We start from the raw sequence: 24,369 nt of genomic DNA on the forward strand, positions 1-24,369 counted from the left end.
ACCAGAATAAACTATCTTAAGATTATGCTAAGGTTTGGGCCAGGACTGTAAAGCAAACAAATATTAATTACATAGACTGGAAAAGAAGAAACAGAGTTATTATGTGCAGGTACTATTAAAGAATACACAGGAAATCAAATACCACTTACAGATAGTTTAAAAAGCACTTAGTATGGTTACTGAATTGGAAAATAAGTACTCAGTCAATACACCAGCCAAAAGCAATTCAAATTACAATTACACACAAAAAATCAAGTAGCTAGTCTAACTACTAATTACTAAGTCTATATGTGGAAATTATGACTTTATAAAGAGATACTGCTGGGTACCAGTTGTTAGAAAAATGGAAAAAGGAAAAGGCTTCACTGTCTCATCAGGCTAGGACTGTTTATTGAGGAACAATGAGGGGCTACAACCTTCCCATAGGATTGGAGGTGGTGCCAGGAGGTGGGGTTAGAGTTAGGCTTTAGTGGGGTCTGAGCAGTGAGACAAAGGTTACTTGAGTTCAGTACAGGGGAGGTGACTGCAGGTGCAGGTAGATTTAATAATTGACTCCCTTATGGTTAGGGAGCAGGGGGGAGTGACCTTACTTCCAAGGTCTCAAGCTTTTTAATGTTCAAACAGCCCTACATCTGTCTTCCCTTGACTGTTTGACCTTCTCAGGGTCCAGTTCTTAGCCTTCTCTCCAATCTTTTTTTTTCCCCATTTTGTCAGTCCTGAGGCTTCACCTCAGGGCCTGGCACTGTCCCTGAGCTTCTTTTGCTCAAGGCTAGCACTGTACCACTTAACCACAGTTCTACTTCCAGCTTTTTCTGTTTATGTGGTACTGAGGTATCGAACCCAGGGCTTCATGCATGCTAGGCAAGCACTTTACCACTAAGCCACATCCACAGCTCCTGTCCAATCTCTTAACCCTTTCCTGATCTCACAGCTCCACCTCAGAGTTCAGTACAAATTAGGCCCACAATGGAATGTTTACAGCCAGGCTTAGGTCAGATTGCCCTGCCTGCATCAAGCACATTTGGGGTTTTGCCTGATGGCTGTATGCCCCTGGGAAAATAGGGTAGGGATCAATCCTTTATGTTCTGTTTTTGGATACATAAAAAGATTGGGCCAAGAGGGGAAAGGTTAAGTTCTTCACCTATGGCTCATGGCTATAATCTTAGCTATTAAGGAAGCTGAGGTCTGAGGGTCATGGTTTGAAGCTAGCCCAGGCAAGAAAGGTCATGAGACTCTTATTTGTAGTTAACCACCCAAAAAATTCAAAAGTAGAGCTGTGGCTCAAGTGGTAGAGCACTAGCCTTGAGCATAAACAGCTCAGGGACAGCATCCAGGCCCTGAGTTCAAGCCCTAGAACCAACACAAAAGAAAAGCAATGCCCAAAATCTAAAGCAAAAAATTTCAAGCTCTTAATGCAAATATGCAAATATATCTGAGGCCTTAAGGAAGAAACATCTTTTTAAGACACTAAGTAAAACCAAGAATTCTGAGGATTTATCATTCAATAAAGGTAAGGTATAAACTAGGAAGATACATATCACAACACACAAACTGAACAAAAAATTAGTATCAAGGTAGTTGTTGGTGGCTCATGCCTGTAATCCTAGCTACTCAGAAGTCTGAGTATCCTCAGAAATCTGAATATTAAAGTTTCAAACCAGCAGAAGTAGGAAAATCTATGAGACTCATCTCCAATTAACCACTAAAAACTCCAGAAGTGGAGGTATAGCTCAAGTGTCAGTCTTAAATACAAGAGATTAGGGAAAGAACTCAAGCCCAGAGTTCAAAGACCAGGACCAAATTAATATCAAGAATATATAGAAAAAAGGAATATATAGAGCTGGGGATGTTGGCAGTGGTAGGTCACTTGCCTAGCATGTAGATGTAGAAGGCTGTGGTTCCCATTCTCAGCAGAAAAGAGAGAGGAGGGGCTGAGGAGAGAGAGAGAGAGAAGAGAAAGAGAAAGAGAAAGACTAAAACACCCTCAATGTTGTAAAACATAGAAGTCCAATAGATTCAAAACCTGTAAATTATAATTGAGAATGATAATCAGGGGAAACACTTTGGAAAATAGTTAAGCATTATATATTAGATATTTATTTGGTTGGTTGTTTTGGTTTTGTGGGGATTTTTTTGAGAACAAGTCTTTCTATGTAGCTCATGATCAAAGTATCCCAACTTCCTGGGGCCAATGGGACTTAAACCCACTATCAGTGGAGTCACCAGCACTCAGTCAATCTGGCTGGAAGCCTTTTATTAGCCACATGGTGATGGTCTCCAGCTCACAGAGCTTTGGAGAATAGCCCTGTTTGCTTTTCATGGGGGATTTTTAAGGAAAGGGTTGCATGTAAGTGATGTTTGCTAAAGCAAACAAGCAGGGGTACAGAGGCAAAACATAGCCTTGAGTCACAAGAGCATAGGCAAAACATAATCTTGACTTGGTCAGCATGACTAATACTATCAATGCTATTATTGATACTGATTACAAAAAGTCAAAACATATCCTTGGATTACAGAAGTCAAAACACAACCTTGGGTAGTCTATTTTATAGAAATCATTTTTATTATAAGCTCCTAACTAATACAGCAACTCAGTATAGCTGATGATAAGCCTCAAGGTTGTCAGTGGCCTTCAGCAAAGTTTGTGGTAAACTGCAAAGCTGCCAGCTTGGTAGATTTGAGTGTGGGAGAGATGTTCTTTTGCTTTTCTTTTTCCACCAATATGTTGCTTGAACTCAGGACCTGGGCACTGTCCATGAGCCTCTCAGTGTTCAAGGCTAGCTTTCTACCACTTAGCAACAGCACCACTTCTGCTTTGTCTGCTTATGTGATGGGAAGAATCAAATCCAGGGCATCATGCATGCTATGCAAGCACTCTACCACTGAGCCACATTCCCAGCCCTGTTCTTTTGCTTTGTAGCAAGGATGGAAAAGGCTTAGGCTGACTACCGGCCATTTGACCTGGAGTTTCTTTCTACAGAGGGGTTCTTCCTTTAATATTTGGCCACATTTTTAATAATCAATCATTTTGTTCTGTTTTCTTATTTCGCATGTTGCAATGATCATGTGAAATCACAGGAATGTACCATAATTCCCAGCTATTGAATTTAGATTAATTTTATTCTTAAATCTTTGAGAGCTCCTAGAATTTCTATTCTTAGACATGTGTATACTCAAGAAAACCTGTTTTATAGTTATATCAGAAACTAAATTGATATCTAAAAATATCAGTACTGACAGTGTACCCAGAGCAAAAATCGGAAAATATTCTAAATTTAATTCACTAAATGGATAAACTGTGGTGTTACACCCACATGGAATATTTTACAGCAGTCAAAATTAATGAACAACAATGACAAAAGATTATTATCATTTGTAAGCTTGTTAGGTAAAATCCTAAGTAAAAAAAAATAAGTGCCAAAGTAATATAGCAACTATCTTATTACTAGAATATTTTTTAAATTAAATATGTGTTTTTATTTTATATTTGCTTTTTATGCTTAACTCAGGTGCTTTTTATTTACCTCTTATATTTACTACTCAAAGTTCAAGTTGAAATTTTCTTTTTGTTTTTTTTAATTTTTAAAAAAAATTTTGCCAGTCCTGGGTCTTGAACTCTGGACTTAGGCACTATCCTTGAGCTCTTATTTGCTCAAGGCTAGCACTCTACAATTTGAGCCACTGTGCCACTTCTGGATTTTTCTGTGATTAATTGGAGATAAGAGTCTCATGGACTTTTCTGCCTGGGCTGGCTTCCAACCATAATCCTTAGATCTCAGCCTCCTGAGTAGCTAGGATTTACAGGCATGAGCCACTGGCATACAGCTGAAAATTTCTTTTAAAAATTACTGTTATTATAAAGGTGATATACATAGGGGTGACAGGTACATAAGTCAGGTAAAGAAGAGTACATTTTGTTTTGGACAATGTCACCCCTTTCCTCATTCTCTCCCAGTTTTTCCCTCCAAACCCCACCTACAAGTTGTATAGTTCATTTTCAACATAGTATGCAGTGAGTATCATTGTTGCATTTCTTCACCCTTGGTCCCTCCACTTCTGTGCCTCCCCCTTAAACTCCCAAAGAGTGTAAATGCACAAACAGGACAAAAAGAAAATGAAGTAACAAAGAAAAAGAATCTCTTGTTTCTATTTCCTGGAGTTCATTTCCATAAATTTATTGTGTATGATCAGATATGCATAGGCATTGTGCCTTTGTGTTCCACTCCTAAAAGTATCCTCCTTAGTCTCACTGTGTATCAATGCCCTGAGTCCTGTATAATTTATAATATCCCAGTGTATTTTAGATCTAGCTTCTGCATATGAGAAAGCATATACCATTTGTCTCTTCTGAGCTTTGCTTACCTCACTTAACATGATTTGTTCTATACTCATCCATTTCCCTACAAATGACTTATTATTCTTTCTAATTGCTGTGCAAGTGTATAAGTGTATCTGGGCTATTGTGAATACGGCAGCAATGAATATGGATGTGAAAGTGTCTTTATGGTATTCTGGCTTGTGATGTTCTGGATAGATGCCCAAGAGTAGTATGGCTGGGTCATAGGGAAGATGTATGTTTAATTTTTGGAGGAACCTCCAGACTGATGTCCAGAGTAGTTGTACTAGTTTACATCCTCTTCAACAGTACAGTAGGGTCCCTTTTTTTCCACATCCCCACCAGCATTTGTTGTTCAAATTCACAATGTTAGTCAATCTAACTAGGATGAGAAGGAATCTAAGAGTTGTTTTCATTTGATTTCCTTTATGACTAGGAATAATGAGCATTTCTTCATGTGTTTTGTGCATTTTTTTGGTTTGTTTGTTTGTTTTGCCATTCTTACCTCTTCTTCTAAGAAGTCTCCCTATAGCTCCTTTGCCCATTTAGTGATTGGTTTATTACCTTTGGATGGGGTTAGTTTCTTGAACTCTTTGTATATTTTGGATATTAGGTCTTTGTCAGATGTATTGCTATAAAGATTTTTTCCTAATCTGTTGGCTAGAATATTTTCTTTGTGCCAGTATTGGGCTTGAACTAAGAGCCTAGGTGCTATCCCTTAGCTTTCTTATTCAAGGCTAGTGCTCTACTAGTGCTTGAGCTATATACCTCATCTCTGGCTTTTGGGTGGTTAATTGGAGATGAGATTTTCATAGACTTTTCTGCCTGTGCTGACTTCAAATGATGATCCTCAGATCTCAGCCTTTGGAATAGCTAGAATTACATGCATAAACCACCAGCACCTGGCTATTACTATAATACTTTATATAACTAAATGAATAAGCTAGGTATAGTAGGCTGCACCTATAGTCACAGCTAATTAACAGACTGAGACAGGAGGATGTCTTGAGCCTATAAAGGCTTAACTAATCTTGGGCAACACAGATACCTTATCTCCTTAAATAAACAAAACTACATAAATACAAGAAGAGCTTAGATTGATGAGTGACCAATGCATAGACTACTAATAAGAATCTAAATAATCCAAGCCTTTAAACTAAGGTCCAATATGGGATAGAGTACAAAGCACACAGAGAGACCAAGGAAGTATTCTTTCCAGAAAGTTGATTTAACCTCAACTAAGCCTTTAGGCCCACACCTCAGAAGACTTCCTGCCTAGTCCTGCCACTTGAATGTCAAAGTATAATGCTATAATGTTGAACAAAAACATATCTACATGATTCAGCTTTGATTATGGGAGGCAAAGTGAAAAGAGAGGGTAGGAGCAAACATAACAATAGAAGCAGAAGCTGTAATCCTTGCTACTTAGGAGGCTGAGATCTTAGGATTGCGATTCGATGCCAACCCAGGCAGGAAAGGTTGTGAGACTCTTTATCTCCAATTAACCACCTTAAAAAAAAAAAAAAAAAAAACAGAAGTAGATCTGTAAGTTGTAGAGAGCTAGTCTTGAGAAAAAAGAAAAAAAAAAGCTCAAGGAAGGGATAGGAATGGACTTAATGGCTGAGTGCTTGAACCCATGCATGAAGCCATGGGTTCAATTCCTCAGTAAAAAGCCAGAAGTGGTGCTGTGAGTCAAGTGGTTGAATACTGGCTTTGAGCAAAAGAACTTCAGGAACAGTGCCAAGGCCCTAAGTTGAAGACAATGAGGACAAAAAAGGAGAAAAGCAGAAAGTAGAAAAATAAAGACAGGTATTTGCTGTAGGATCCAGACTCAAACCTCAAGACTAATTTTAATTCTGCCTTGCACAGTCTTCATGACAAAATGAGAAAGCCTGAGTCCCATAAGATGCCTTATACCCAGTGCCAATGAGATGAGAACATGTCATCTTTTTTTTTTTTAATTTTCTTTTGGGGTCCGGTCATGGGGCCTGAACTCTGGGCCTGGGTGCTATCCCTCAGCATTTCAGCTCAAGGCTAGCACTCTACCACTTGAGCCACAGCGCCACTCCCGGCTTTTTTCTTTTTGCTTATGTGGTGCTGAGCAATCAAACCCAGGGCATCATGCATGCAAGGCAAGCACTCTACCACTGAGCCACCTTCCCAGCCCCAACATGTCATCTTTTTGTAACATAGCAAGTAGCAACAGTACTGTCAAAAGGAATTGGCCATTTCTCCAAGGGCACATTTCTTTCCAGCACAAAAGCACTATTCATATTTAATCAGAAAATATGTGTGTAGAGATAATTTAATTAGTATTTATTCAAGAGTCCAGGTTTTTGAGGACAAACTTCTCTATAAATACTCCCTCTACAAACACAATTACCTGGCTTCACAGAGAAAATAATACCCTTTTCTAAGGACGTATTTTCACACAGAGAATGTGTAGTTGTTAAAAAATGTCATTTTTCTACGAAACTACATACCTACCTTACCTGTGAAACTTTTCACTTCAGCCCACAGACTAAAGCCAGTGATATTAAATGTTTTAGTTTTTAAAAAGTCATCGATACTTCTGCAGAGTGAACAAAGAACATCGGTTCAGATAACTATCAACCAACCTTGTAGAAGTAGAAAACAGGAACATTATAGTTGACTATTTAAATATTATTAACCAGGAAGTGAATTTAAATGCTGTCTTTAGGAGGAAGTTAGGCATATTGTGAACAGTGAACCTTATAAAGCAAGCCATGGATGGATCTGGACAAGGGATCCAACATTGAACTAATTTACTTTCTTAAAAAGATCTCAAAGAGGGCTGGGAAGGTGGCTCAGTGGTAGAGCTCTTGCCTTGCATGCATGAGGCCCTGGGTTCGATTCCCCAGCACCACATAAGCAAAAAGAAAAAAAGCCGGAAGTGGTTTTGTGGCTCAAGTGGTAGAGCACTAGCCTTGAGCTGAAGAGCTGAGGGACAGTGCCCAGGCCCAGAGTTCAGGCCCCACGACCGGACCCAAAAAGAAAAAAAAAAGATCTCAGAGACTGCTTCTGGGACATTCCACAAAATCTGGAGAGGGCAAAGAGCCTTGCAAATGACAGACATTTAAAAGAGATTCCAAGCCAGACACTGTTGGTTCACACCTGAATCCTACCTACTCAGGAAGCTAAGATCTGAAGATTATAGTTGGAAGAAAGCCAGGGCAGGAAAGTCAGTGAGAAGCATATCTCCAGTTAACCAGCAAAAAGCCAGGAGTGGAAGTGTGGCTTAAGTGAGCAAAAAAGCCCTAAATTCAAGCCCCAGCATTGCTATACAAAAAATGAAAGAAAAGGAAGAGAAGAAAGAAGGAAGGAAGGGAAGGAGGGAGGGAGGGAGGGAGGGAGGGAGAGGACAAAGGAAGGAAGGACAGGAAGGGAAGGGAAGAAGAAACAGAGAAAAGAAGGAGGGAGCATAAGACTGAAATGAATTTTAAATTAAAAAAATAAATAAATTCAAAGTTAAATGCTGCACAAGTTAAATATAGACCCTGAACAGAAGGGTAGTTTATGGCCTTGATCAAAAAGTCCCCATTCTATTATGTATAAACATCTTCCTAGAATTATCACCTCTCTAGTGGTCAGGGCCAAAAGAATCAACTTTTCTTCCAAATTCAACACCAAGATCTCAAAGAACATGAGCAAGTTTTGTACTTGTTGCCAGATATGATCATCTGAGATATCAATATATTTTACTACACCTTGTTATTCAGTGAAAGCTAGGTCAAAATAAACTCCCAGATGCAACATCACTATTGTATTTCAAGATGCAAAGCATCTGGTCCTGACAGTAGGCAAAGGGATGCAATATATATATAAAACTCTAAATATTTCCCAAAAATCAAGGGTAATTTATGCCATGTAGGAATTATATAGAATTTAAAATAAGAAAAACTGTCCAATATCAATATTAGAAACAAATCTCATGAAATTATTTTTTAAAGAATACTAAAAATAAATGAATAAATAAAAACACAGTATAAAATATACATACAAGGAAAGGTGAGGGTTCTTGAGGTTCAGAGAATCTATCACTTATTTTAAACACATATACACACAAAAACTGGATATTAGTTTACTTCTACTAAATTTTATTATCAAATATGACATTCCTAATTATAGAATATCAAGACCATTGAATACTTGATATCAGAAACCAGATATCATTATTGTCTGAATATCCAAAGCTCAATATAGTATATTGTTAATGATTTGAGTGAAGTATTTTATTTAACTGGATAAATAAGATGATTATAAATTTAACAATTAAATTAATGATAGGACATTCAAATTTCTTTAAAGCTACTATATTTTTGTTAGAGTACATACCAAAAATGATATAAAGTATTTGCAAATATTAAACCAAGGGTTAAGCAAATAGAATGGAAAAGAATCTATTTCCATTCCTCACTCCCACCTACTCTTGCCTTATATTGTTTCTATTGAAGGTATCTAGTTAAACTTTCAATGGATGACATGTGAGAAGAAAGTCTTCTGACAACAGAGCTAATAGACTTGCAGCTCATGGATGCTAACAGTGAAATCATCTACTTCCTGCTTAAAGTGAGTCTCATTTTCAACTTTTCTTTCATCCAGGCCTAGTCAGATGCACCATGTAATAGCTACCATTTCAGTAAAGAATATGTAGCTTAAATATGTAAATAACTTTAAAGTACAAAAATGATTTTCAAGTAAAAGCAAATTAACAGAACAGCTATAGATCCCAAGCATACTGAGCATGTCAGTGCATGCATGTATGTGTGTGTGTGTGTATGTGTGTACTCATTCAACACATACAATATCCTCAACAGCTCTGATTTGCTAACATCTAATTTACTTCTGGATTTATGACTAGAGTTACCATAAAGACTTAGTATTTTTTTGACCCCCCTTAGTATATTTTTTTAAAGGGAACTGAATGTTTTACACAGAATTTGAATTCTGATGACAGCAATAGACTCAAATTGTACAGATTAGTAAGACTTCTTTCTAGCTCTGTGTATGTATATGTGTGTGCACTTAAGAACTTGAGACCCTGTTGTTTTTGGAGCAATACAAAATTATAAAGCTTGTTTTATCATTGTAGAATGACCCTCTTAGCTGCTAACAAGTTCAATTATGGGCATCAGTTTATGTTGTTTTGGTGTGTGAGGGGATTGGGGGTTTGGTGTGAGGGTGAGGGTGTCAGTACATAAGGTACATAAGGTAGAGCTTAATAAAATTGCTTTTCTGTGTTTCATTGTATTATATTATCACACTGTATGGACTGCCCCCCTTGTGCCAAATTTAGAAGGTGCTAACACTGAAAGCAAGACAAGGAGTTATGGACATTAAGGTAAAATTCAAGAATAGGTCAGCCTTGACATTACCCACTGAGGAATGAAAGCACTAAGTTCTTTTCAGTTCTGCCTGAGGGAGAATGACTTTACTCAGGACTTCTTGTCCCTCTATCTCTACACAAAATAAAAGCTTTTCTCTTGACCTAGGCACTCTCTATTCCCTGGAAAAGTATCTCATCTCTGCTGCATAGAGAATAGCAAGTGAACCAAAATGAACCAACGATCCCTAAGTGGGCCAACAGAACACTGCAATCTTACCCCGGCCAGGACCCACAGATGAGAAGCTGAGAACTGCTTTTACACACATGGATCTTCTACACGTGTAACAACACAGCCACTTGCCTTCCTTGGTCTAAAACTGGCTGTTTCGGAGAAGAAAAGAAGGCAAGCTGGTGCAGGATAGCTGTGCTGCTTCTCCAAGGTCTAATATACAAAGCCACACTTAACAGTATCATCACAATGCAGAGTATAATCCTCCTTTGAAAAATGAATGGTACTATTTTAAGAGTAGAAAATCCAGGATGCCAACACTAAAAGTTTACTCAACAATGTGGCAGCCTCACCAGTATGCAAGTACATTTTTCTCTTTAAGAATCTACATGAATATTTTAGTTTACAAGCACTACATAAAGATGTTTTTAAAAATCATTAAACATCCCAAAGTGATGCATACATTAAGTGGGTTTAATAATAGATTTGACATCTTGAATGAGTCAAGCAATCATTTATACCTATCTGCATGAAACCTGATGAACTCTTGGTATTCTGGGTGATATATAAGAATAAGGGAGCCAAATAGTGATCTTCTCACAACATATAACTATCTAAATGGCATGTACACAAATAGATTTACACCAAAATCTTGACAGAATTGCACTCAGTCTGTCAGATGAGCTACACAGCAAACAGGCTTATTCTCCATATCTTACCAACATGAAGAACAGCAAATTTTCTATTTCCATGTGATTATGGACAGGAATTATGCGATATAAATACAGGTTTATAAAGTTGGAGATTTAAAGTAGAAGGCAACAAGATAAAACCAAAATTCCTGTGCCATTAAAAACAATTTCATGTTGGTCTTATAGTCACTGAGCCCCAGCTGTAGTCCTCAAGTTCATATACACCAAGATATTTCAGTCTGCTTCCAGCTGGCTCATCATCAACTTCCTGCTGTATTCATAAGCCACAAATAGTGCAGCATTGGAAGGAATCGCTCGAACCATGGTTGCCTTCAGTCCAGAATATAAGATTAATATTCCTTCATCTCTCACAATAGTTAAAAAGGTTCTCACTAACCCTGCCTGCTTTCCAGATGCAGAAAGAACTTGAATTCTAGATTTAATACAATCCAATGGGAATATGACCAGCCAGAGGCAGGCTCCAGCCATTCCACCACTTATCATCAAAGGGACAGGGCCTAGTTCGTCCTTTGATCCCCCTGATGCAAAAAACGACCTGCTCAATTCATAACCACCAAAGTAGAAGAAATGACCAGGTATTTCTTGAGTTAGAGTGCTCGAGAGTCCGTGGTAGAACCCCAAGAAGCCCTCCTTCATAAAGATATTCTTTACAATAGACCAGATCGACTTGGAACTTGGTGCTATCTTCCTTGCCATCTCCATTTCATACGTGGTCTGCAGACGGCACTTCACCAGCTCAGTGGGGCAGAGTACCAGCGCGGCAAAGGCGGAGGCCAAGGATCCGGAGGCCGCATTCTGCAGATCATTCAGCTGTTGCCCCTTGCTCAGTCCAGCCACTTTCCTGACGAACTCTTGGCAGAAGCCGTAGCACATGAAGAGCACAGAGCTCTGGGCAACATAAGCCAGCAGGGCGGGGCTGGTCCCCCGGTAAAAGCCTCGGAAGCCCACTTGATGGTAGGTCTTCAGGAAGCAGTCGGTGAGACCCTTGTACAGGGTGGGGAAGGCCTGCATCTTCACTTTCATTGTGTCGAAGGGCTGCCCGGTCAGCACACACGCGGTGCCCCCCACGGCCCCCGCGGTGAGATCGATGGCAGCCTGGATAGTGGGGCTGGACTTCATGTTGGTCCTCTCGCCCTCCGGTGTTAGTGGAGGCGGCACAGGCCCCGACCGCTGGCCCAGCTGTCAGCCACCTGCTGCCGGCCTCAGGCCCTGGCGGAGGCCGCTTAACTCCAAGCTGGGTAGCGCGGGCGGCCTCGAGGAGCCCACGAGCGCCAAGCCTGGATCCACCAGCTATCCGCCATCCCCTCCACCGGAAGCAGGATGAAGGAATGTGCTCGCGTGTGTGTGTGTGTGTGTGTGTGTGTGTGTGTGGCGCCATACGCTGGTCCTGGGGCTTGAACTTGGTCCCTGGGCTTTTTCCCTCAAGGCTAGTGCTCTACCACTTGAGCCACAATTCCATTTCCAGCTTTTTGGTAGTTAACTGAAGATAGTCTTATGGACATCCTGCCCAGGGTGGCTTCGAACCACAATCCTCAAATCTCAGACTCCTGAGTAACTAGGATCGAGTGAGTCACCAGTACCTAGCTTTTTATTTCTTTTTCCTGGTACCAGGGTTTGAACTCAGGGCCTACTGCTTGTCTGGCTTGCTTCCTTCCATGGCTGACACACATAACACCTTTTTTTCCCCCTGGTACTGGTGCTTGAACTCCTGGTCAGGACAGTATTCCCCTAGCTTTTCTTCTTTTTGGGTCAATCATGGGGCCTGAACTCTGGGCCTGAGCACAGTCCCTCAACTCTTCAGCTCAAGACTAATGCCCTAACACTTGAGCCATAGCGCTACTTCTGGCTTTTTCTGCTTATGTGGTGCTGAGGAATTGAACCTAGGACCTCATGCGTGCAAGGCAAGCACTCTGCCACTGAGCCACCTTCCCAGTCCCATAGCTGTTCTTTTTAGGTCAAAGCTTGCACTCTACTACTTGAGATACATCCCCACGTCTGGCCTTTTGCTGATTAATTAGAGATTAGAGTTTCAGAGATTTTCCTGGCTGGGCTGGTTTTGAACCTGTCTTCAGTTCTCAGCTTCCTGTGTAGCTAGGATTACAGATGTGAGCCACCTGGCTAAAGGAATAGTTTTAATCAATTGTAATTCTGTTCTGCTTGGGGATGGGAGCATCTGAGTTCTGCACATGAACTACTTTACTTTGGAGGTAAAACAAATCTGAGGTACAGAAGGTATCTGGAAACGATTATCTTTCATTTAGAAAACCCCTCCTTCCCCACCTGCCCTTGGTTGATTGATATTTAAAAGGAGACACTAAAAAGCAGTTTCTGTGTAGTCTGTCAACCAACAGCAGTTAGTCTTCAAGGCAGCAAATGGTGACCTGGCCTTGTCTGTGGAGAATCCTTAAATGTATTTGAAATAATGTTCTGCATGTTGGAATAATGACTTGATTTATATCTCTCCAATCTTGGCTTGTATCAGTTATTGAAGCGGGAGAGGGAATTTCCTTGTTATATCTCCACACAAGTTCAGAAAATGTCCTCTGGAGACAGGGAAGTTATACAGCTTCATAGGATAGGATAGGGATCCTGGACATCCAACCACATTGAGCTCACACTTTTAAGTCTCATGACTCTAGCCTCATACTTTCCTGGAATGTTCTGTTAAGAGAAATATTACTTCACAGGCTATATATAGAGATGTGTGTGTGTGTGTGTGTGTGTGTACTTTTTTTTTTCTGGTCTGGGTCTTGAACTCTGGGCATAGGCACTGTTCCTAGCTCAAGGCTAACACTACCACTTGAGCCTCAGTGCCACTTCTGGCTTTTTTGAGTTTATTGGAGATGAGAGACTCACATACTTTCTGCCAGATGTGACTTTGAACTGTGATCCTCAGATCTCAGCCTCCTTAATAGCTAGGATTACAGGTATGAGCCACTGGCACCTGGCTCCTCACAGGTTCAATATCAAGTGGATTTGACTCCAATATAACCTTATTTAGTATTTAACTTTCTCATCTCTGAATTCACTTATTATTTCTCCATCTGCATTGGCCTTCTAAAAATGGTGTTTATGTCTCATTCACTGTTCTTATCCTTGTCATTGCAGCTACCATCTTCTTGAACTTCTGTTATTTGAGCAGACTTTCTGATAAAGAAATGAGATGTGAGCCGGGCACCAGTGACTCATCCTGTAATCCTAGCTACTCAGGAGGCTGAGATCTGAGGATCATGGTTCAAAGCCAGCTCTGGCAGGGAAGTCCATAAGACTCTTATCTCCAATAAACCACCAGAAAACCAGAAGTGGCCCTGTGGTTCAAGTGGTAGAGTGCTCGCCTTGAGCTGAAGAGCGCAGGGACAATGACCAGGCCCAGAGTTCAAGCCACACATCTGACAAAAAAAAAAAAAACTTGCCATTTCAAGCTAGAAAATCTCAAGATGTTTAAATCCTTGAATTTATAGTTAAGGAATTTTATGTTTTAATTTCACCCTCAGGAGAAGCAAATACATTTTAATGCTTATTGAGAAAGTCCTATTATTATCTAGATGTGCATTTAGCACTTTACTGATTATGACTTAAATGTCCATTAATATTATCTGGTGCATTATTTTTTAAAGCATACACAGGACCTATTTTTTTTATTTTTATTTTTATTTTTTTGGGGGGGGGTCCAGTCGTGGCGCCTGAACTCTGGGCCTGGGCGCTGTCCCCCAGCTCTTCAGCCCAAGGCTAGGCTCTACCACTTGAGCCACTGGGCCACTTCCAGTTTTCCGAGTGATTTACTGGAGATCAGAGTCTCACAGACTTTCTTGCCTGGGGTGGCTTTGAATCGTGATCCTCAGATCTCAGCCTCCTGAGTAGCTAGGATTAAAGGCATGAGCCACCGGTGTCCAGCCCAGACTTTTTTTTTTATATAAAGAAATATAAACAACTCCAGGAGCAATGGCAAACCAGTGAAGAATTCTAGGCATGGAGAAAATTTAAAAATGGCTTGAATTAGGACAATGTCAGGATGACCTGGAGCAATTGAAGGGCCTTTTACAAGTTGAAGCTGCAGTGAGGGAAAAGGGCAAGTCAAAAGTTAATTATTAGAAATAAGGGAAAACAGGGGATCTATGTTTCTTTAGGTCTGGCTTACTTCACTTAACAAGACTTTTCCCAAGTCCTTCCTTACAAATGGGGTAGTGTCATGCTTTCTGATGGAAGCACAGAATTCCATTGTGTGTGTGTATATATACATATATATATATATACATATGTATATACACACACCACATGTATATACATATATATGTATATTTATATACACATATATGTATGTATATACACACACATTTTCTTGATCCATTCATCTACTGAGAGGCATATCTTGCTGAGATAAACATAGTTGAACTGTTAGCTGCAGTGTGGTCTTGTTTGTGGTCATTTGGCTAAATGCCCAGAAGTGGGATTACTGGGTCATAGGGGAGCTCTATGTGTGGTCTTAATTAGTATACACGTAGTATAATCTTAGAGCAGAACAGCTCAATAGCTATGTACATATGACCATATAAGATGATGCTAGAAATGAACTCCAAGACATGGACACAAGAGGTTTTTCTCTGTTGTTCTTGTTCTTCTCAATGTACTATGTGATTTCTTTTTTCGTTTGTGTTTTTGTTTTTTTTCCACCTATGGTTTGTCTCCTGTTGTCACCATACTCAATTTTGGTAGCCTGGGTATTGTATATATGTTTATCTGAACTAGGGAAAAGGAACAAAATGGTAAGACAAAGGACAAAGTGGGAACCTATGCAACAGCAATACTCACAAGATAGTATGTTGGAAATGATCTGTACAACTTGGGGAGGGGGGAGGGGGGATTGGGGCAGAGAGAAAAATGAAGGAGGGGGTAACAAGTTAGACAAGAAATGTAATTACTACCTTGTAACTGTAACACCTCAGTATATCACCCTGACAATAAAATTTTTTTAAAAAAATAAAAGGAATGTCAACAGCAGGCCAAACATCAGTGGCTCACACCTGGAATCCTAGCTATGCAGGGAGACTAAGATTTGAAGATTGTGGTTCAAAGTCAAGCCAGGCAGGAAAGTGTATGAAACTCATCTCCAATTAGTTACAAAAACAAGCAAAAAAATTCCTGAAGTGGAGTTGTGGCTCAAATGATACAGCATTAGTCTTGAGCACAAAAGCTCAGGGATAGTGATCAGGCCCTGAGTTCAAGCCCCACGAACAGCAAAAAAAAAAAAAAAATTGAATTAAAATTAAAAATTAAATTTAAAAAATCCATATCCAAAAAGAAAAAAAAGTTAGCTGGGAATGTGGCTTAGTGATAGTCCTTGCCTAGCAAGCATGAAGCCCTGGGTTCCATACCTCAGTACCACATAAACAGAAAAAGCTGGAAGTGGAGCTGTGGTTCAAGTGGTAGAGTGCTAGCCTTGAACAAAAGAAGCTCAGGGACAGTGCCCAGCTCTGAATTCAAGCCTAGGACTAGCAAAAAAAAAAAAAAAAAAGTTAGGGCTCAAGCTTCTGGTTTCAATAGCTGAGGTATATGGAGTAGCAATTATTTTCATCAAAATACAGAAGAGCCCAGAAGGAGAGCAAGTTTTCAGGGAATGAGGACCAGTTTTATTTTGAATACTGAGTTGAGCTGCCTGAGGGATACTTCCAAGTATAGATAGTTAACAAACTAAATCTAAACTCCAGACAAGATAGTTTTAAACTGTGGATTTAGCCGGGCACCAGTGTTTCATGCCTGTAATCCTAGCTACTCAGGAGGCTGAGATCTGAGGATCATGGTTCAAAGCCAGCCTGGGCAGGAAAGTTCATGAGACTCTTATCTCCAACAAACCACCAGAAAACCAGAAATGGCATTGTGGCTCAAGTGCTTTGAGCTGACGAGCTGAGGGACTGCACCCAGGCCCAGAGTTCAAGCCCCATGACTGACCAAAAGAAAAAAAAATGTGGATTTAGCAGCATATGCACTGAAACTGGAATGATACAAAGATTAACATGACCCCTGTGAAAGGATGGCATGCCTATTTGTGAAGCATTCCATATTTTTTGGTAGAATCTAAAGAGCCTGTTCAGCAAGGAGCCATATGCCATAGCATATGCCTATGCAACTGATGCCATAGCCTGATGCCATAGCAACTTCAGATTAAAAATGCAAGTCACTTTCATTTATTGAGAAAGTATTTTCATTAAAATACATTTTAAATCCACGCTAAAATGTGGACTTAATGATCCAAACAGCTAATAAGTGAACAAGGAGTAATGAAATGAGATCAGGAGGCTGTTCTGTCCAGTGTACTTAGCTAATCTTTCCTTTCCCTTATTGCTAGAACTCAGTTATCACTGGTGTTCAGAGCCTGGTAAGAATAAATATTTTGATAAATGATCCACCGCACTATCAAATATGATTGTAACTGTTCCAGTGTCAATCTTTTAAGTGTAGCAAAGTACTTAGCCATACTCAATAGAATTTATTACCTGTCACCTAACATGTTTAGAAAACTTGCTTTCATTTTTTGGGGCAGGTACTGGGGCTTGAACTTAGAGCCTCCGCACTGTCCTTTGGCTTTTTCACTCAAGGCTGTTCTACCACTTAAGCCACCACTCCATTTCCATTTTTGTTGTTGGTTGTGGGGCTTGAATTCAGGGCCTGGACACTGTCCTTGAGCCTCTTTATGTTTAAGGCTAGAGTTCTACCACTTAACTTCTGGTTTTTGAATGGTTTATTAAAGAGTCTCATGGGGACTTTTCTGCCTGAGTTGGCTTCGAACCACAATCCTAAGACGTGAGCCACTGGAACCAGGTACAGCTCCATTCTGAAAACTTGCTTTTTATTATTTACAAACCTCAAGAAATACTCCAAAGCTAGATAGTGAAGGGAACTTGCTTCCTCTATTTTAAAATCTTAAGTTTGTGGAAATATTTTGGTAAAATGTAATGATCACATGTGAGGAAAAAAATTACTGTTGTAAAGCCTCTGAATATTCACAAGTATTACCGCAGATTAAGTTTTGACAATTGATTTTTTTTTTGGGGGGGGGGTCCGGTCATAGGGCCTGAACTCTGGGCCTGGGCTCTGTCCCTCAACTCTTCAGCTCAAGGCTCAAAGCTAGCGCTCTACCACTTGAGCCACAGTGCCACTTCCGGGTTTTTTCTTTTTTCTTATGTGGTGCTGAGGAATTGAACCCAGGCCTCATGCATGCAAGGCAAGCGCTCTACCACTGAGCCACCTTCCCAACCTGACAACACTTCATGACTGTTTCCTGTCAAACAGAAAACAAAGATAAGTTTTACCTCATTTACTTCATGAGACTGTCTTCAAACTGAAATTTAATCAGTCAGAAATGAGTTGCAACTCAATATTATATAACTGGCTTTTCAAAAATAGTTCTCAAGTATGAAAAATTAAATTCTTCAGAGAATGTTAAGTTTAGGAGAATATAAAACTGAGGGGCAACTAGTTTCTGGGTCCTGCTGCTCATTCTCCTGAGCAGTCTTTACTTTTAGATGGTTACATAAACTCTGTTACCCTACTATTAAAAGAAAGAGCCAGGCACTGGTGGCTCATGCCTATAATCCTAGCTACTCAAGAGGCTGAGATCTGAGGAATGAAGTTCAAAGCCAGCCCAAGAAGAAAAAAAGTCCCCATGAGACTCCAATTAACCGCTCAAAAACCAGAAGTGGCATTGCGGCTCAAGTGGTAGAGCACTAGCCTTGAGCATGAAGAGGCTCAGAGACAACACCCAGGCAGGGTTCAAGCCCCATAACCAACAACAATGAAAGAGCAAAAAGAGAGAAGTATGAATTGAAATATCAGCCCAATGGTACCAATGTATTCCTTGATGTGCTATTTTAGAAATAATATAGATATATCTCTTCATTAGTCAGAATAATGGATAAGTACAGAAACTAAAAATAATATGAAATATAATCTTAATCTAAATCAATGGGATAGTTCAATGAACTGTATTTGACAGCCATTGTTCGTTTCTTTGCTTCCAATATTTATACAGATAATCTTAGTGCTTTTGGAAAGACGCATATATCTGGCCTTCATTTAGGAAAATTAAGAGTGGTATAGAAAAAAACTTCAGCTAATATTCCCAACCTCTAATTGGAGCAGGTGCACTGGACCTTAATAGAATGCAAAGATGACACTTCTCAATTTCTCTGCCCTTGCAGTATTCCTCTTTTTTTGAACCCCCAACAGATCTGCTTTGCCTGCAAAACAAAATCACATTTTTTAATAATTAAATTCCCAAGAATCCACCTCAACTCCTACTACCCATGAAAGAACAAGATATAAAGTGAAAATATTTGCTTTTATTGTTATAAAAATTATATTATTCACATCTCTACATATGAGAATTAGCTTTAAGTAGTAAATAGCATTTATATGACAAAAGATAATTTAAAACTAGTTTCCAGACTATTTTTTTCTTCATGATCTTACATGACAACATAGAGTAGCAATAGCAGCTTCTGGAAAACAGAAAAACAATAGCAAAAGTCTTTCAGTGAAGCTGTTTAAGGCTGAGCTGTTTATGTCACTAATCTTACAACTTTCATCAATCTTAACAACTATTAATTTCACTAATCTTGTCACTTTTAGATCACTAACATTACATGATGCCAACCTACTAAAACAAGCATTATTCTGCCTATGCAATCCTAAAATCCTAAAGAATGTACAACCCAGTAATATGGTTCTGAAAATTGACAGATAATTCAACACAACTTTTAGTATTGGAGTAGATAAGAACTATTGCAATGTCTTAATACCCAGTCCAAGTGAGGAAGATTTTTTTATGCTAACCAGTCTGGGGACTGAAATTAAGTATCAATGTTCTCACTTCTCTAGAAGTGATTCTAGCTCTTCTTGCAAAGAGCTGAGCTGCTCCTTTTCTCTATCTTCCTTTTGCTTGAGTTCATCTAGCACAGCCTGAAACCTGTTCTTCAGAGCCAGGTTTTCTACTTTCATAATGAGATCCTCTTGTCGTTTTGCCCTGTCCTGGGTCTCTTGGAGCTTGCCTTTCATGTTGTCAATCTGTTTCTGAATTCCAATCACCAGCTGATTGGTTCCTTCATTTTCTTGGTGCTGTTCATCTGACTCGTTTAGCTTATCCTGTAGCTGTCTCTCTAGATCTTCCTCTGTGTCAATGATGTTTACATCTTCTTCATCTTGATGCTGTGTCTCATCTTCATCTTCACTGCTGCTGCTCAGGTCATTGAATATCTCTCGAAGCTCATCATGTTCTAATGAGTCATGGCCCTGCCTGTGGCCAGACATTCCTGGAGAGGAGATATCAAGTCCTTGATTTTCTGTCTCTTTCGTTTCATCTTCAGCAATTATTTCCCACCTAGTACTGACAGCTTCTGCATCTGTACTAAGCAATCGCTTGACTTCTTTTTCCACATCTGGAGATTCAATATACTTCTTTTTTGCTGTCTTCCGGAACCTTCTCTTTCTAACATTTTTTAGAGGCAGAGTAATTCCGTGGTTCCAGACAAACTTTTTCTCTTTATCTTTATCTTTTTTCTTGCTTGCTTTGGGATCAGCAGTAGCAACTGGTTCCTCCACAGGAGGATAGAGATCACCATCAACCGTGCATACAAGCATCTGACAGATATCGGCTGTCTTGTAAAAGGTTTTTTTGTCAATGGTCTTCAAGCTTTCCATAACACAAGGCAGATCTACCAGTTTTGCAGCCAAAGGGACCCGGTCCACTCTGACAATTCCATGACGCCCATCAGGATGTAACTCAATGCTCAATCTATCCTTCAGGTTGACATGGCCAGATTGTACTGCCCTCCTCACATTAGCAGCATATTCTGGAGGTAAGCGTAAAATAAACTGGCTCTCTAGTTCATGAGGAGCATCATCTTTGCTCTTACTCATCTTTTCTTCTTTGTGACTCACTTGTCTAACAAACACTTGTTGCACTAAAAAGTTCCAGCTACTGAAACAGTTAAAAAGACCAATACGCTATGGACTGTTATCTTTAATCACAAAGAGTTTCAAGTAGGACAGCAGCGAATTGGAAAATCAGCTAAGCGTCCAATTTGTCTTAATTTTTAGTGAATCCCAAGTCTTTTCCCTAAATGACTGACGAAATACCATTAACACTCTGGCTTCTTATTTATTTTCATTTACTTGATTCTTAGCCGCAATACCATGTTTCAACCTCTAGATGTCGCTGCCGTGCAATGAAGACTGAGCTAGCCGGAGCCAGCAGGGAAAGCAAATGGCTTCTGCGGAGAGATTTTCGGCACAGAAATTAAGATTTAGCAAACAATCTCAATCCACAAGCTCCCCAACCAAGACATTCAAAAGGAGGGGCGCAGTTACCACTCTCCACCTCGGGTACTTACCACTCACTGATGATTATACAGTAGCTTGCCCTGGCCCGAGCGAAACGGAAGAGGAAGCCGGTAGATCAGTGAATTCAGCCAGGAGTCCTTTGTTCTTTTTGCTGCCTTGCAAAGTGATCCGGTTACCAATAAAAGCACCCAGAGCAGGCAGCTCGAAGAATCACGGAGACCCCGCAGCTACCGGCACCAGATTGCAGAATTCCGCAGCTTTGCGCATTCAATCGAACACGCACCCGCGCGCCCTGGCCGGCGCGGGCAAGCCCGCGGAAACCTAATAAAGCTGAAAGCATTACGTCACGGCGGGGCGGAGCCAAAAACTGTGAGTGACAGCCCAAACTGGACGGAAGTACCGCCTCATTAACTCGCGCCTGCGCAACTTGCGGAGTGGGAGTTGTCTTCCCGCGGAGTTTACATTGACCGGATTAAAAGGATCATGTTACCAAAAGAGCCTTTGATTTGGAAATAAATGGTGAGGGTTCTTGGGGTCCTCGTAAAGACACCTTGTTTACTGAATCGCCCGAAAAGCGGCGGAATAGCTTCTAGTCTTCCGGGTGATTTCGGGAGGATAAAGACAATAGGGAGCAGAGTATCTTGGCCCCTGGAAAGTTTTAAATACCCCACCCGCTAATACAGATAATCTGGATTTTAAAGTATCCAAATCAAAGAAATGAGGAGAGGGCTGGGAAGGTGGCTCAGTGGTAGAGTGCTTGCCTTGCATGCGTGAGGCCCTGGAAAAAAGCCGGAAGTGGCGCTGTAGCTCAAGTGGTAGAGCGCTAGCCTTGAGCTGAAGAGCTGAGGGACAGCGCCCAGGCCCAGAGTTCAGGTCCCACGACCGGACCCAATATAAATAAATAAAAAGAAATGAGGAGGACTTGCTACGTGCTATAGAATTCCAAGTCTTTCTTTTGTAAATAATGAAGATGCCTGGAAGGGAACCAAAGCTCTGGGTTTATTTCTATTTTGGAGTCTCCAGAGAATGGGTGATTCTTCTTTATAATGTACGTGACTAGATAAAAAAAAGCATTTTAGGACAGAATTGTCTGGTAGACAAACGGTCTAAATAAACTAGTATATCAAGCGAAACATTATGCCTTGCTTCTCACTTGCAAATAATATTTAAATTACTCTGAAAATTATTTGCTTCAACTTTAGTATTTTGCTTTTATTTGTGTGTTCTATTTGCAGTCTAGTATTCATTAACATGTATTTATAGAACTTAGACATAGAACTATGTTACAGTTTATACTTCTTACTGTTCATTTTCACTTATTTTTTAAGTTGGATCTCTATAGGAGCATTGGGTCATTCATAATTTAATTTTATTAATACTAATAACCTCTTAAATTAAGGTAACTCTGCTCAGATGTGACTAACATTTCCAAAGCTCACTATTTTGTGTACTTAGTGATTCCTTGCCCTAGATTGAAGTCTTTGTCTTATTTATTCTGTCCATTTGCCTAATATGAGAACATAGGACACACACACACATACACGCACACACACACACACACACACACAAATTACTAATGGAATGAAACAGTTGATCCACCTAGAAAAATATAGTGTACGTCCTACAGTAATTTGTGAAAGAAAATATTCTATGTTGCATTAAGATGAGATGAAGCCACTTTATTCCCATTTCCTTTCCAGTTAAAGCTAATGTTGATTGTAGTATAGGAGGTATGTGTGTTATGGTTTGTATATGAACTGTCCCCCAGGTTCATGTTTTACAAGCTTGGTTGCAAGCTGATGGGAATTTGTCAAGTGATTAGATTTTTAGTACTCCTAACTAATTGAAATAATCCCTTGATAGATTCATGATCTGTCATTGTTGGTAATATTGGAAGGTGGTGAAAGTAGAAAATTGGGCCTACTTGAAGGAAGTAGGTAACTAGGAATATGCTATTGAAAAAATATATCTTGGGCTGGGAATGTGGCTTAGTAGTAGAGTGCTTGCCTAGCATGAATGAAGCCTTGGCTCGATTCCTCAGTACCACATTAACAAGAAAAAAATGACAGAAAGAAAAGAGAAGAAGAGAAGTAATTATATATAATTATATATGTTATATATATATATATATATATATATATATATATATATATATATATATATTGTCCTCTGTCCCTTTTTCCCCTCTCTGCTTTCTGGCCACTAAAATCTGAATATTTTCCCTGCTACCACTTTCTGCTATGATGTTCTGTTTCACATCCAGCCCAGAAACACAGAGCTAACCAACCATAGCCTGAAATCATAAGCAAAAATAAATCTTTCTAGAAGGGCATCAGTAACCAGTCCTAAAATCCTAGCTTCTCAGGAGCCTGAATTCAAAGTTCAATGCAAGCCCTGACAGAAAATCCATGGGACTCTTCAATTAACAACCCAAAAAACAGAAGTGGAACTGTGGATGAAGTGAGAGTGCCAGCATGGGGCAAAAAAAAGCTACAAGAAAGAGCCCAAGCCCTGAATTCAAGGGCCAGGAGAGGCACTAAAATAAACATTTTAAAAGTTTTTTGTTTTGAATTGCATTTTGTAATTTTGCTTTAGGACAGATATTTTTGTTACAGTGACTAAAAGCTAACAACATTATTATGCATGTTGCTTAAATAGACTTTGCTGCTAATTAAAATGCCTTGTGAAGGCTGGGAAGGTGGCTTAGTGGTAGAGTGCTTGCCTTGCATGCCTGAGGCCCTGGGTTTGATTCCTCAACACCACATAAGCAAAAAGAAAAAAGCGGAAGTGGTACTGTGGCTCAAGTGGTAGAGCACTAGCCTTGAGCTGAAGAGTTGAGGGACAGCGCCCAGGCCCAGAATTCAAGCCCCATGACCGGACCCCCCCCAAAAAAATATAATAATAATAATAAAATAAAATGCCTTGTGAAGAGTTTGATTTTCTGCTAAAGGAAAATTAGGCCCTTCCAGGTAATTATATTTTGCTCTATGTTCTATAATATACCAAAGAATGATCCTCATCTATAATATCCAAGATAACCTATATCCACTTTCTCATACTTGAAATTTTTAATTTTTTCTTAATTGTACCTGATTTTAATTTTTCTGTAGTATGAGAGTTTAGCATGTTAACCTCTACATAGTGCTTTACTTAAATAGTAAATTATGAGATGTTATACCTGAAAATATTTTCTACTTTCTACTTTCATTTCCTATGAGTTTTATTATCTACCTTTATACTCTAGAGCTATGGACATGAGTCACTAGTGCCTCGATACTCAAATAGTCTTGTCACAGAATAAGTTCTATACAATTCTTGTGTGCTTTTATTTTTTGTCAGTTGTAGGGCTTGAACTCTGGGCTTGAGTGCTGTCCCTCAGCTCTTCAGCTCAAGGCAAGCACTCTACCAC

The 24,369-nt window shown here is 39.7% G+C and overlaps 2 protein-coding genes and 1 non-coding gene across 3 annotated transcripts; 1 reads left to right on the plus strand and 2 right to left on the minus strand.

Moving 5' to 3' along the window:
* Nucleotides 1–8,601: 8,601 nt before the first annotated feature.
* On the minus strand, nt 8,602–13,053 carry LOC138837438 (mitochondrial ornithine transporter 2-like). Its single transcript, XM_070036222.1, has one exon. The coding sequence runs from the start codon at nt 11,742–11,744 to the stop codon at nt 10,839–10,841; it is 906 nt and encodes a 301-aa protein (XP_069892323.1). The 5' UTR covers nt 11,745–13,053; the 3' UTR covers nt 8,602–10,838.
* Nucleotides 13,054–16,585: 3,532 nt separating this feature from the next.
* On the plus strand, nt 16,586–16,688 carry LOC138837529 (U6 spliceosomal RNA). Its single transcript, XR_011375333.1, has one exon. It is a non-coding gene; the product is annotated as a U6 spliceosomal RNA (small nuclear RNA).
* A 2,253-nt stretch (nt 16,689–18,941) lies between these two features.
* On the minus strand, nt 18,942–21,288 carry Taf7 (TATA-box binding protein associated factor 7). Its single transcript, XM_070036223.1, has 2 exons — nt 21,011–21,288; nt 18,942–20,890 (listed from the first exon to the last, which is right to left on the minus strand). The coding sequence occupies exon 2, from the start codon at nt 20,535–20,537 to the stop codon at nt 19,488–19,490; it is 1,050 nt and encodes a 349-aa protein (XP_069892324.1). The 5' UTR covers nt 20,538–20,890; nt 21,011–21,288; the 3' UTR covers nt 18,942–19,487.
* Nucleotides 21,289–24,369: the final 3,081 nt, after the last annotated feature.

This window comes from Dipodomys merriami, unplaced genomic scaffold (genome assembly GCF_024711535.1).
Source record: "Dipodomys merriami isolate MVZ:Mamm:240054 unplaced genomic scaffold, mDipMer1.0.p SCAF_27, whole genome shotgun sequence".
Taxonomy (NCBI): Eukaryota; Metazoa; Chordata; class Mammalia; order Rodentia; family Heteromyidae; genus Dipodomys; species Dipodomys merriami.